The sequence below is a fragment of the Oncorhynchus clarkii genome, chromosome 17 (genome assembly GCF_045791955.1).
Source record: "Oncorhynchus clarkii lewisi isolate Uvic-CL-2024 chromosome 17, UVic_Ocla_1.0, whole genome shotgun sequence".
NCBI lineage: Eukaryota > Metazoa > Chordata > Actinopteri > Salmoniformes > Salmonidae > Oncorhynchus > Oncorhynchus clarkii.
This window is the reverse complement of record NC_092163.1, coordinates 21,258,629-21,271,458: the sequence shown is the minus strand read 5'-3', so window position 1 is coordinate 21,271,458 and position 12,830 is coordinate 21,258,629. Positions and strand designations below refer to the sequence as shown.

At 42.4% G+C, this 12,830-nt stretch overlaps 1 protein-coding gene across 1 annotated transcript in view; it reads right to left on the bottom strand.

Annotated features, from left to right (window-relative positions):
- Positions 1-8,571: 8,571 nt before the first annotated feature.
- The window catches only part of LOC139370506 (ubiquitin carboxyl-terminal hydrolase 34-like), a 66,379-nt gene continuing 62,120 nt past the window's right edge, over positions 8,572-12,830 (bottom strand). Inside the window, exons 77-78 of the mRNA XM_071110027.1 lie at positions 12,129-12,285; positions 8,572-11,884 (exon numbers count right to left, since the gene is read on the bottom strand). Coding sequence (XP_070966128.1) covers positions 11,106-11,884; positions 12,129-12,285 — 936 coding nt within the window. The 3' untranslated portion in view covers positions 8,572-11,105. The remainder of the gene's footprint in view (positions 11,885-12,128; positions 12,286-12,830) is intronic.

The window sequence follows — 12,830 nt, the reverse complement described above, 5'->3', positions numbered from 1 at the left end:
GTACTTGAATAATTTCTTATACACCGTGCTTAACTTGGACTGAAATAGGTGCCGGTACTCATTTTTTTCAGCTAATATTCAATAAGACGAACAGGAGCTCAAGCAGTGTGAGGTGCCGGTACTCAGCTCCGGTGAGATCCTGCCAAAGTTGAGCACTACTTATTAGAGGTCGACCGATTAATCGGAATGGCCGATTAATTAGGGCCGATTTCAAGTTTTCATAACAATCGGGAAATCTGTATTTTTGGACACCGATTTTTTTATACCTTCATTTAATCTTTATTTAACTAGGCAAGTCAGTTAAGAGCACGTTCTTATTTTCAATAACGGCCTAGGAACAGTGGGTTAGGGGCAGAATGACAGATTTTCACCTTGTCAGTTTACAGTTAACTAGTCTAATGCAATAACGACCTGTCTCTCTCTCATTGCACTCCACAAGGAGACTGCCTGTTACGCAAATGCAGTAAGCCAAGGTAAGTTGCTAGCTAGCATTAAACTTATCTTATAAAAAACAATCATAACCACTAGTTAACTACACATGGTTGATGATATTACTAGATATTATCTCGCGTATAATCCGACTGAGCATACAAGTATCTAAGTATCTGACTGGGCGGTGGTAGGCAGAAGTAAATGTAAACATTCATTCAAACAGCACTTTTGTGCGTTTCGCCAGCAGCTCTTCGTTGTGCGTCAAGCATTGCGCTGTTTATGACTTCAAGCCTATCAACTCCCGAGATTAGGCTGGTGTAACCAAAGTGAAATGGCTAGCTAGTTAGCGCGCGCTAATAGCGTTTCAAACGTCACTTGCTCGCTCTGAGCCTTGGAGTGGTTGTTCCCCTTGCTTTGCATGGGTAACGCTGCTTCGAGGGTGGCTGTTGTCGTTGTGTTTCTGGTTCGAGCCCAGGGAGGAACGAGGAGAGGGACGGGAGCCATACTGTTACACTGGCAATACTAAAGTGCCTATAAGAAAATCCAATAGTCAAAGGTTAATGAAATACAAATGGTATAAGAGAGAAATAGTCCTATAATTCCTATAATAACTACAACCTAAAACTTCTTGCCTGGGAATATTGAAGACTCATGTTAAAAGGAACCACCAGCTTTCATATGTTCTCATGTTCTGATTAAGGAACTTAAACGTTAGCTTTCTTACATGGCAAATATTGCACTTTTACTTTCTTCTCCAACACTTTGTTTTTGTATTATTTAAACCAAATTGAACGTTTCATTATTTATTTGAGGCTAAATTGATTTTGTTGATGTATTATATTAAGTTAAAATAAGTGTTCATTCAGTATTGTTGTAATTGTCATTATTACAAATAAAATAAAAACCGGGGCTTTTTTGGTCCTCCAACAATCGGTATCGGCGTTGAAAAATCAGTCGACCTCTACTACTTATACCCAATTAATTTACAAGTCGACGCAATCTGTCCAGAATGTTCTTACATGGTTACACAAACTGAAATGCTCACCCAATGACCTGTTTGTCCTCTCCCTGCCTTAACATGAACGGTGCTCTTGCTCTCTCTCTATTGGCCATCTTTAAACCCTTCACTTTTCTCCTCTTTGGCATTGGCACCTCCATTTAGGGCACTGGCTACTTGTTCACTAGGGTGAACATGGACTCACTGAATGCTGCTCATCTGAAACTGCAGTAGAAAAGGGGAGGAGCCTGATATTGTGCTAGCTAGCGTTACAACAATTACACATCTCATCACCAATAGTTCCCTAGTTACACAACAATATAGGAATACATTATGAAATGTTCATTCGTTTTTACTCATTTTAAAATTTAAAAACATTTATACATTGGAGCGCTCATGCATATTGCCGAATTCACGTGCTAGTTGGAACTAGGAAACCTGCTAACTGGTTGTAGTTTACACAGCATATACAGTACCAGTCAAAAGTTGCCACACCTACTCATTCAAGGGTTTTTCTTCATTTTGACTTTTCTACATAGTATAATAATAGTGAAGACATCAAAACTATGAAATAACACATAGAATCATGTTGTAACTAAAAAAAATCTAAATAAATTTCATATTGTCACGTATACTCCCTTTCCAGCGCTTGAGGTCGTCAGGCTGCTCATTATTACGGCACACCTGTCACTATCATTACGGCGTCAGCGCCTCAGACTCACCTGGACTCAATCACCTGCCTGATTACTTTCCCTATATATGTCCCTCCCTTTGGTTATTTCCCTAGGCGTTATTGACTCTGTTCCTGTGTCCCATGTCTGTACGCCACTCATGTTTTGTTCTATGTTAATTTATTTATTAAATGCCCTCCCTGTACTTGCTTCCCCACTCCCAGCGTATACTTTATATTTTTGATTCCTCAAAGTTACCACCCTTCGCCTTGATGACAGCTTTGCGCATTCGCTCAACCAGCTTCACCTGGAATGCTTTTCCAACAGTCTTGAAGGAGTTCCCACATATGCTGAGCACTTGTTGACTGCCTTTCCTTCACTCCGCGGTCCCACTCATCCCAAACCATCTCAATTGGTTTGAGGTCCGGTGATTATGGAGGCCAGGTCATTTGATGCAACACTTCATTCTCCCGCTTGATCAAATAGCCCTTACACAGCCTGGAGGTGTGTTGGGTCATTGTCCTGTTGAAAAACAAATGATAGTCCCACTAGGCGCAAACCAGGTGGGATGGCGTATCGCTGCAGAATGCTGTGTTAGCCATGCTGGTTAAGTGCACCTTGAATTTTAAACAAATCAGACAGTGTCACCAGGAAAGCACCCCCACACCATCACACCTCCTCCTCCATGCTCCACGATAGGAACCACACATGCGGAGATCATCCGTTCACCTACTCTGCATCTCACAAAGACACGGCGGTTGGAACCAAAAATCTCACATTTGGACAAATGGACAGATTTCCACCGGTCTAATGTCCATTGCTTGTGTTTCTTGGCCTTTAGTAGTGGTTTCCTTGCAGCAATTAGACCATGAAGGCCTGAAATCTCAAATTTGGACTCAGATCAAATGACAGATTTCCACCGGTCTAATGTCCATTGCTCATGTTTCTTGGACCATTGGTGTCCTTTAGTGGTTTCTTTGCAGCAATTTGACAATGAGACTGTGTGTATCAGGCCTTCCTCTGAACAGTTGATGTTGAGATGTGTCGGTTACTTGAACTCTGTGAAGCATTTATTTGGGCTGCAATCTGAGGTGCAGTTAACTCTAATGAACTTGTCCTCTGCAGCAGAGGTAACTCTGGGTCTTCCTTTCCTGTGGCGATCCTCATGAGAGCCAGTTTCATCATAGCGTTTGATGGTTTTTGAGACTACACTTGAAGAAACTTCCGGATTGACTGACCTTCATGTCTTAAAGTAATGATGGACTGTCGTTTCTCTATTCTTTTTTGAGCTGTTCTTGCCATAATATGGACTTTGTCTTTTACCAAATAGAGCTATCTTCTGTATACCACCCCTACCTTGTCACAACACAACAGATTGGCTCAAATGCATTAAGAAGGAAAGAAATTCCACAAGTTAACAAGGCACATCTTAATTGAAACGCATTCCAGGTGGCTACATCATGAAGCTGGTTGAGAGAATGCCAAGTGTGCAAAGTTGTCATCAAGGCAAAGGGTGGCTACTTTGAAGAATCTCAAATATAAAATATTTTGATTTGTTTAACACTTTTTTGGTTACTACATGATTCCATGTATTATTATGGTGTTGATGTCTTCCCTATCATTCTACAATGTATAAAATAGTCCAAATAAAATAAAAACCTTTGAATGAGGTGTCCCCAAACTTTTGACTGGTACTGTAGTTATCCAGGTCTCAAGACTAACTTTAAAAAAAATCAGAATCCTCCTGAAGTGCAATTTCAACTGTCGCAAACTGAAGATGAACCACCCCAAAATAAAATACCTTGTTTATTTTTGTTTTGATATGCCAACAACAGCAGTGGTGTAAAGTACTTAAGTATTTTTTAATTAAGCCATTTTTTAAATTATCTGTACTTTCCTATATATATATTTTGAACAACTTTAACCTCTACATTCCTAAAGACAATAACGTACTTTTAACTCCATACATTTTCCATGACACCAAAATAACTAGTTACATTTGTAATGCTTAGCAGGAAAGGAAAATGGTCCAATTCATACACTTAAAAGAACATCCCTTGTCATCCCTACTGCCTCTGATCTGGCAGTCTCACTAAGACATAATTTACAAACACAGCATTTGTGTTGAGTGTTGGATTGTGCCCCTGGCTTTCCATAAATAAGAAAACAATTGTGCCTTTCATTTGCTTAATACATTGCTCAAAAAAATAAAGGGAACACTTAAACAACACAATGTAACTCCAAGTCAATCACACTTCTGTGAAATCAAACTGTCCACTTAGGAAGCAACACTGATTGTGCAAATGGAATAGACAACAGGTGGAAATTATAGGCAATTAGCAAGACACCCCCAATAAAAGGAGTGGTTCGGCAGGTGGCGACCACAGACCACTTCTCAGTTCCTATGCTTCCTGGCTGATGTTTTGGTCACTTTTGAATGCTGGCGGTGCTTTCACTCTAGTGGTAGCACGAGACTGAGTCTATAACCCACACAAGTGGCTCAGGTAGTGCAGCTCATCCAGGATGGCACATCAATGCGAGCTGTGGCAAGAAGGTTTGCTGTGTCTGTCAGCGTAGTGTCCAGAGCATGGAGGCGCTACCAGGAGACAGGCCAGTACATCAGGAGACGTGGAGGAGGCCGTAGGAGGGCAACAACCCAGCAGCAGGACCGCTACCTCCGCCTTTGTGCAAGGAGGAGCAGGAGGAGCACTGCCAGAGCCATGTAAAATGACCTCCAGCAGGCCACAAATGTGCATGTGTCTGCTCAAATGGTCAGAAACAGACTCCATGAGGGTGGTATGAGGGCCCGACGTCCACGGGTGGGGGTTGTGCTTACAGCCCAACACCGTGCAGGACGTTTGGCATTTGCCAGAGAACAGCAAGATGGGCAAATTCGCCACTGGCGCCCTGTGCTCTTCACAGATGAAAGCAGGTTCACACGGAGCACGTGACAGTCTGGAGACGCCGTGGAGAACGTTCTGCTGCCTGCAACATCCTCCAGCATGACCGGTTTGGCGGTGGGTTAGTCATGGTGTGGGGTTGCATTTCTTTGGGGGGCCGCACAGCCCTCCATGTGCTCGCCAGAGGTAGCCTGACTGCCATTAGGTACCGAGATGAGATCTTCAGACCCCTTGTGAGACCATATGCTGGTGCGGTTGGCCCTGGGTTCCTCCTAATGCAAGACAATGCTAGACTTCATGTGGCTGGAGTGTGTCAACAGTTCCTGCAAGAGGAAGGCATTGATGCTATGGACTGGCCCACCCGTTCCCCAGACCTGAATCCAATTGAGCACATCTGGGACATCATGTCTCGCTCCATCCACCAACGCCACGTTGCACCACAGACTGTCCAGGAGTTGGCGGATGCTTTAGTCCAGGTCTGGGAGGAGATCCCTCAGGAGACCATCCGCCACCTCATCAGGAGCATGCCCAGGCGTTGTAGGGAGGTCATACAGGCACGTGGAGGCCGCACACACACACACACACACACACACACTACCGAGCCTAATTTTGACTTGTTAAGGACATTACATCAAAGTTGGATCAGCCTGTAGAGTGGTTTTCCACTTTAATTTTGAGTGTCACGCCAAATCTAGACCTCCATGGGTTGATAAATTTGATTTCCATTGATACTTTTTGTGTGATTATGTTGTCAGCACATTCAACTATGTAAAGAAAAAAGTCTTTAATAAGAATATTTAATTCATTCAGATCTAGGATGTGTTATTTTAGTGTTCCCTTTATTTTTTTGAGCAGTTTGAAAGTTTGAAATTATTTATACTTTTACTTTTGATTTTAGCAATTCAATGTTGATACTAAAATGGTAAACCAAATACTTTTATTCAAGTAGTATTTTACTGGGTGACTTTCACTTAAGTCATTTTCTATTAAGGTGCAGTTGAAGTCGGTTTACATACACCTTAGCCAAATACATTTAAACTCAGTTTCACAATTCCTGACATTTAAACATAGTAAAAATTCCCCGTTTTAGGTCAATTAGGATCACCACTTTATTTTAAGAATGTGAAAAGTCAGAATAATAGTAGAGAATACTTTATTTCTTTCAACACATCCCCAGCAGGTCAGAAGTTTACATACACTCAATTAGTATTTGGTAGCATGGACTTTCAATTGTTAACTTGGGTCAAACATTCCGGGTAGCCTTCCACAATAAGTTGGGTGAATTTTGGCCCATTCCTCCTGACAGAGCTGGTGTAACTGAGTCAGGTTTGTAGGCCTCCTTGCTTGCACACACTTTTTAAGTTCTGCCCACAAATGTTCTATAGGATTGAGATCAGGGCTTTGTGATGGTCACTCCAATACCTTGACTTTGCCATTTTGCCAAAATTGGAAGTATGCTTGGAGTCATTGTCCATTTGGAAGACACATTTGCGACCAAGCTTAACTTCCTTACTGATGTCTTGAGATGTTGCTTCAATATATCCACATAACTTTTCTACCTCATGATGCCATCTATTTTGTGAAGTGCACCAGTCCCTCCTGCAGCAAAGCACCCCCACAACATGATCCTGCCACCCCTGTGCTTCACGGTTGGGATGGTGTTCTTCGACTTGCAAGCCTCCCCCTTTTTCTCCAAACATAACAATGGTCATTATGGCCAAACAGTTCTATTTTTGTTTTGTCAGACCAGAGGACATTTCTCCAAAAAGTACAATCTTTGTCTTCATGTGCAGTAGCAAACCGTAGTCTGGCTTTTTTATGGTGGTTTTGTAGCATTGGCTTCTTCCTTGCTTACCGGCCTTTCATGTTATGTCAATATAGGATTCGTTTTACTGTGGAAAAATATAATTCTGCACCTGTGTCCTCCAGCATCTTCACAAGGTCCTTTGCTGTTCTGGGATTGATTTGCACTTTTCGCACCAAAGTACATTAATCTCTAGGAGAAAGAATGCATCTCCTTCCTGAGCGGTATGACGGCTGCATGGTGCCATGGCATTTATACTTGCGTACTATTGTTTGTACAGATGAACATGGTACCTTCAGGCATTTGGAAAATGCTCCCAAAGATCAACCAGACCTGTGGGGGTCTAGAATTTTTTTTGAGGTCTTGGCTGATTTCTTTTGATTTTCCCATGATGTCAAGCAAAAAGGCACTAAATTTGAAGGTAGACCTTGAAATGCATCGACAGGTACACCTCCAATTGACTCAAATGATGTCAATTAGCCTGTCAGCAGCTTCTAAAAGCAGTCAACATAGTGTATGTAAACTTCTGACTCACTGGAATTGTGATACAGTGAATTATAAGTGAAATAATCTGTCTGTAAACAATTGTTGGAAAAATTACTTGTGTCATGCAAAGTAGATGTCCTAACTGACTTGCCAGAACTATAGTTTGTTAACAAGAAATTTGTGGAGTAGTTAAAAAACGAGTTTTAATGACTCCAACCTAAGTGCATGTAAACTTCTGACTTCAACTGTACATAGACTTGGAATCATTGGCCACTTTAATAATGGAACACTAGTCACTATAATGTTTAAATAATGCCAACAGTACATAGTGCTTTACTCATCTCATATGTATATACTGTATTCTATTCTACTGTATGCCACTACTACTGTCAATGCCACTACAACATTGCTCAATCTAATATTTAGATATTTCTTAATTCCATTATTTTACTTTTAGATGTGTGTACTGTTGTGAATTGTTAAGATACTGCTGTACCGTTAGAGCTTGGAACACAAGCATTTTTCTACTAAGGCAAAAACAATGCTAAATATGTGTACGTGACCAATAAAATTATTTGATTTGTGTGCCTTTCCAAATCATGCATTTACCCCAGGTGGACCAATCAAGTTGTAGAAACATCAAGGATGGTCAATGGAAACAGGACGCACCTGAGCTTAATTTCGAGTCTCATAGCAAAGGGTCTGAATACTGAATATAATGTTTATTATTTTTTAAACCCCCCCCCAAACAAAATGTGTTTTGTCATTATCGGTATTGTGTGTAGAATGAAGAGGATTTAATTTTAATCCATTTTAGAATAAGATTGTAACGGGCTCCTGAGTGGCGCAGTGGTCTAAGACACTGCATCGCAGTGGAGGGAATTTTACTTGGCTCATCGCACTCTAGCGATTCCTTGGGGAGGACCGGTCGCATGCAAGCTGTAGTCGGTCGTCAGTTGAACGGTGTTTCCTCCAACATATTGGTGCGGCTGGCTTCCGGGTTAAGCGAGCGGGTGTTAAGAAGCGCGGCTTGGCGGGTCATGTTTTGGAGGACGCATGACTCGGTCTTCGCCGAGCCCGTTGGGGAGTGCAGCGATCAGACAAGATCGAAATAAAATTTAAATTTAAAAAAAAAATCTATTCAAAATTCCAATTGCACTGTATGCCTGGACGCATTGAAGCGGTTCTGGCGGCTCGTGGTGGATGTATATAGTTAGCCAACATCTCAAAGTACAGCCTAGGTGATTTGTCCACACTGACGCTGAAATGGAGGCGTCAGAAAATATAGACAAACTTTTAATTACATAAATAGGCTTAAAAGGCAGTCATGTTTGACAAATATAATGTAAGATACTTAACTGTTGACATACTCAAGGCACGGTTCGTTCAGAACAAAATGGTCACAAGAGCTGCGAGACAGGCCAGTGCCTGTTGCGCACTACAACATCAACCACCGTGAAATCTTAACGGAGGCAATCAGCATTTTAAAACAATTTAACCATAAACGTAATTGTTTAAAACCTGGAAGTTGTATGTCATTTTGAGGTCTTACCTTGTTCCGAAGTAGCCTAGCAAAAATCAGACCATAAAATATTGAGGGAATGATTTTATAAACAGTTCCTTATGCCACGGAAACCAGCATTTCTAGCAGGTTTCTATCAACTTTAATTCGTAGTCCAGCAGCCCAAGACAATCCTAGTTATATTAGCAACCCAAGCTAGCTGTTGCATCTTTAGATCTCCCCTCTTTCTAAATGCTCATCTCGGTCACATAAAACCACTGACATTCGGTGCGCTTTTTTAGAACGGCTCCCGCCAATTGCATTTTGTAACATTCGAGTGTAGCCTATACTGCATTGTGCGCATTTCTGCGCTTATCATGGGCCAACCTCCCTTGGACCGGGCGCAGCCAAAAGCATATTTGGCAGTGGGGAGATATGATCATAAAACATAAAATGAGGAACTGATTCTGTGGTGCAAAGCCAGAAAGCCTGTAGGTGCTTGGCGCTTTACAGTGGGAAATCAAACTAAACATGGCATATTATTGGGGGGTTCAAATTGACCCGTTGTGCCGCAAGTTACACACCTGCCTGAAGGGTCCCTGTGTAAACTGGTCTTCAGTACCCTGTAACAAATCAACACACATTTAAACAGAGGATGGTCATGATAAAATACCATCACACACGCACACACTGGTCTCTCAAGACCAGGATTGGGAAACAAAGTAACCACATGTCATCTCCTCAAGGGACAGTTTCAAGACTATCTGTTTCAAAACACTGATCTAGCATTGGGGTGTGCACCATCACAACATATGACCCAGTCAGACAGATTGTTAAGGTGTAAAGTAAATCCAGACAGAGTAAAAAAACAAAACAAGAGCAGAGCTAATAATAGCGGCCATTTTGTGTCGCAGTCTCCCCAAATACCTTTCTCAAAACTGCTGCAGTCTAAGGACCAGGTTTCTCTTGAAAACATACTCCATCTAAATGGGATACATTTGATTTGATAAAGACAAGGTTCAATTAAAATGATTGTGGTTCTTCACAGCAGTGTAAAGCATAGTGGAATAATATGTCTGGAAACATTCTAGTAAACCTTACGACCGTGGTGAAGGCTTGGGGCGGCAGGTAGCCGAGTGATTAGAGCGTTGGGACAGTAACCGAAAGGTTACTAGATCGAATCCCCAAGCTGACAAGGTAAATATCTGTCCTTCTTCCCCTGAACAAGGCAGTTAAACCCACTGTTCCTAGGCCGTCATCTTAAATAAGAATTTCGTCTTAACTGACTTGCCTAATTAAATAAAGGTTAAATAAAAAATAATAAAAGGCTGAATTGGGGATCCTTAAAACAATAAGTTAATCACATTGCTAAATCAATCTGATTTACTCCAGGATGTTACATAGAAAAACAGATCATAGCTCATTGTAGTTTTCAGTTAATAATTATTCATATTACAATGTATTAATTTATCCTATATTGAAAGAAATAAAAAAAAGAAATAAAACCAGAAGCAAGAAGGACAATATGGAATGTATTTTCAGTAAATAAAATAAAGCTCCAACTGTCACACCAAGTCTGCTTTATTTCACCCACAGATATCGTGTCAAATAAAGCACCATTATATATATATATATAAAGTTTTATATATATCGTTTTCATATACACCGCCAGGCAACAACTAGAGAAGATTCTTTACAGAATCAAGTTTCTTGTGGTTCTTTTTTAATGTACAGGTAAACTTAGTTTGGATATTAACCACGGAAAAAAAGCAAGGGACCTTTGCCTCTTTCATAAAGTACAAAACTGGCACAGAGGACACCATTTTATACAGAGTAAAAATGCAATCAAATTAAATTGCATACAGAAGAGACTAAAATTCCTGTAAACCTTTCCCCGTTACAGCAACCTCAAACAAATAAATCACTTCAAAAATAACTGAAATCAGTAGAAATAAAAACATTTTTGCCCTTAGAAAAAATGTGCTATAGTCTTTTTATAACCATCTTTTTCGTCCAATGGATCGGCGGCTGTGCATGTTTATAGTCATTTGGGAGCATGCCGTCTAGCGCCTTCTTCTGTCATTGAAGCCGGAGAGGAGAGATCACGTGACATACCGGAGCACAAGAGCCAATCGATAGAAGCACATCAGCAGAGGCCAACGCAACACACACAGAAAAGGGAAACGACAAACAAAAGAATGAAAACAGGGAAAGAAAAGTGTTAAATGAAAGAGCATAATTCATTTAGAGAAAAGGAATAACAGACAAAAAGATATTAAAAGGGCTCATGGTGCTGACAGCAATAATGGTGATGTCACGAGGAGGCGGAGCAGGGCCCTTTCCCAGATAGTTTTATAACCACGGCGATAGTGGCCTCCACTGTCCTGTAGAGCATTTCCAGCGTGTCTGGAGGCGGGGCCGAGTTTGTCAGAGCCTGCGAGGGGGCGTGGCTACTGCACCCTGGGACCTCTGACCCCTCTCCTGCTAGCCCCAGGGCAGATGGGAAGGCCAGGTCCTCCGAGGCCAGGGTGGCCGAGCCTCCGCAAGTCTTAGAGCCCGTCTCCCTCTCCTCCTTTGTCTCATCCATTGCAGCCGTTGCTTCCCTCCGCTCTTGCTCCTCTGCTCCTGCCATGGCTGCCTGCTGAGTCTGAGACGACTGCGGCTCCTCCCCTCCCTGTCCGCTGCCGCCATACGACAACTCTCCCGTCTCCGGGAGGGAGGAAGAGGATGATGATGAGGACGACGAGGAAGAGGAAGCCTCCATCTTCTCCTCCTTGGGGGAGGCGTCCCCTGGGGGTTGGCTGCAACTGGTGGCAGCGGTAGGATCCGGTGAGGGCGGGTCGTGCTCGGTTCCCGGGTCAATGAGGGACGAGGAGTCTCTCGTCTCTGTGTCCGAGGTGCTGGTGGGAGTCAGTGCCTCCTGGTGCTCCGGCTTCAGCTCGACACATGGGGGGAGGGAGGAGGTGGAGGGGGCGCAGGTGGGTCCGGAAACGGTCACACCCCCGGTGCTGGTGCCGGCGCTGGTGCCCTCCCCGGGGCCGTCGTCACTACTCATCCGCCGGCGCTTCACTGGGGTGGCGCCCTCTTCCTCCACTGAGAGAAAATAAATTCTGGTGATTAACCTTCACATCTGTATACAGGTACTACCATCATTAGCATATTCAACTTCAATTCAACATTTCCCAACGAGTTTAAATGATACAGAGTCCAACCCCGTTATCTGCTTACACTATTATGTGACAACAGGCTGAAAGGGACACCACACTTGACTACCATCAAAGCGTTTAAATGTTTCATGTTTGTGACAGTACACTGTATGCATGAGTGTGTGTCGTACCTTTGGCCTTGCGGTCCTTGGCCTCCTGTTCGAGAACGCTGCGTTGCTGCACACAGGCGCTACACTTGGACAGCAACTCCTGCAGGGCCGGACCCAGAGCTGGGTCCAGCGCCTGGGGGGTGTGTATGGACAACATCAACGCCAACGCTCGCAGGTCCTAACGAGAGGGAGGGAGCGGAACAAAAGAACAGTGATTATCTAGTAGAGAAAAGCATGTGAACAGGGAATCACAGTCCAGTAAGGCATGACTATGGAATTAACGATTGCAGCATGAATACGGCCTGAATAGTGCATTAACAGAAAGTGAAGACGTGAATAGTGTATTATCAGAATGTGAATAGTGCATTATCAGAATGTGAATAAGGCGTGAATAGTGTATTATCAGAATGTGAATAAGGCGTGAATAGTGTATTATCAGAATGTGAATAAGGCGTGAATAGTGTATTATCAGAATGTGAATAAGGCGTGAATAGTGTATTATCAGAATGTGAATAAGGCGTGAATAGTGTATTATCAGAATGTGAATAGTGCATTATCAGAATGTGAATAAGGCATGAATAGTGTATTATCAGAATGTGAATAAGACGTGAATAGTGTATTATCAGAATGTGAATAAGACGTGAATAGTGTATTATCAGAATGTGAATAAGACGTGAATAGTGTATTATCAGAATGTGAATAAGGCATGAATAGTGCATTATC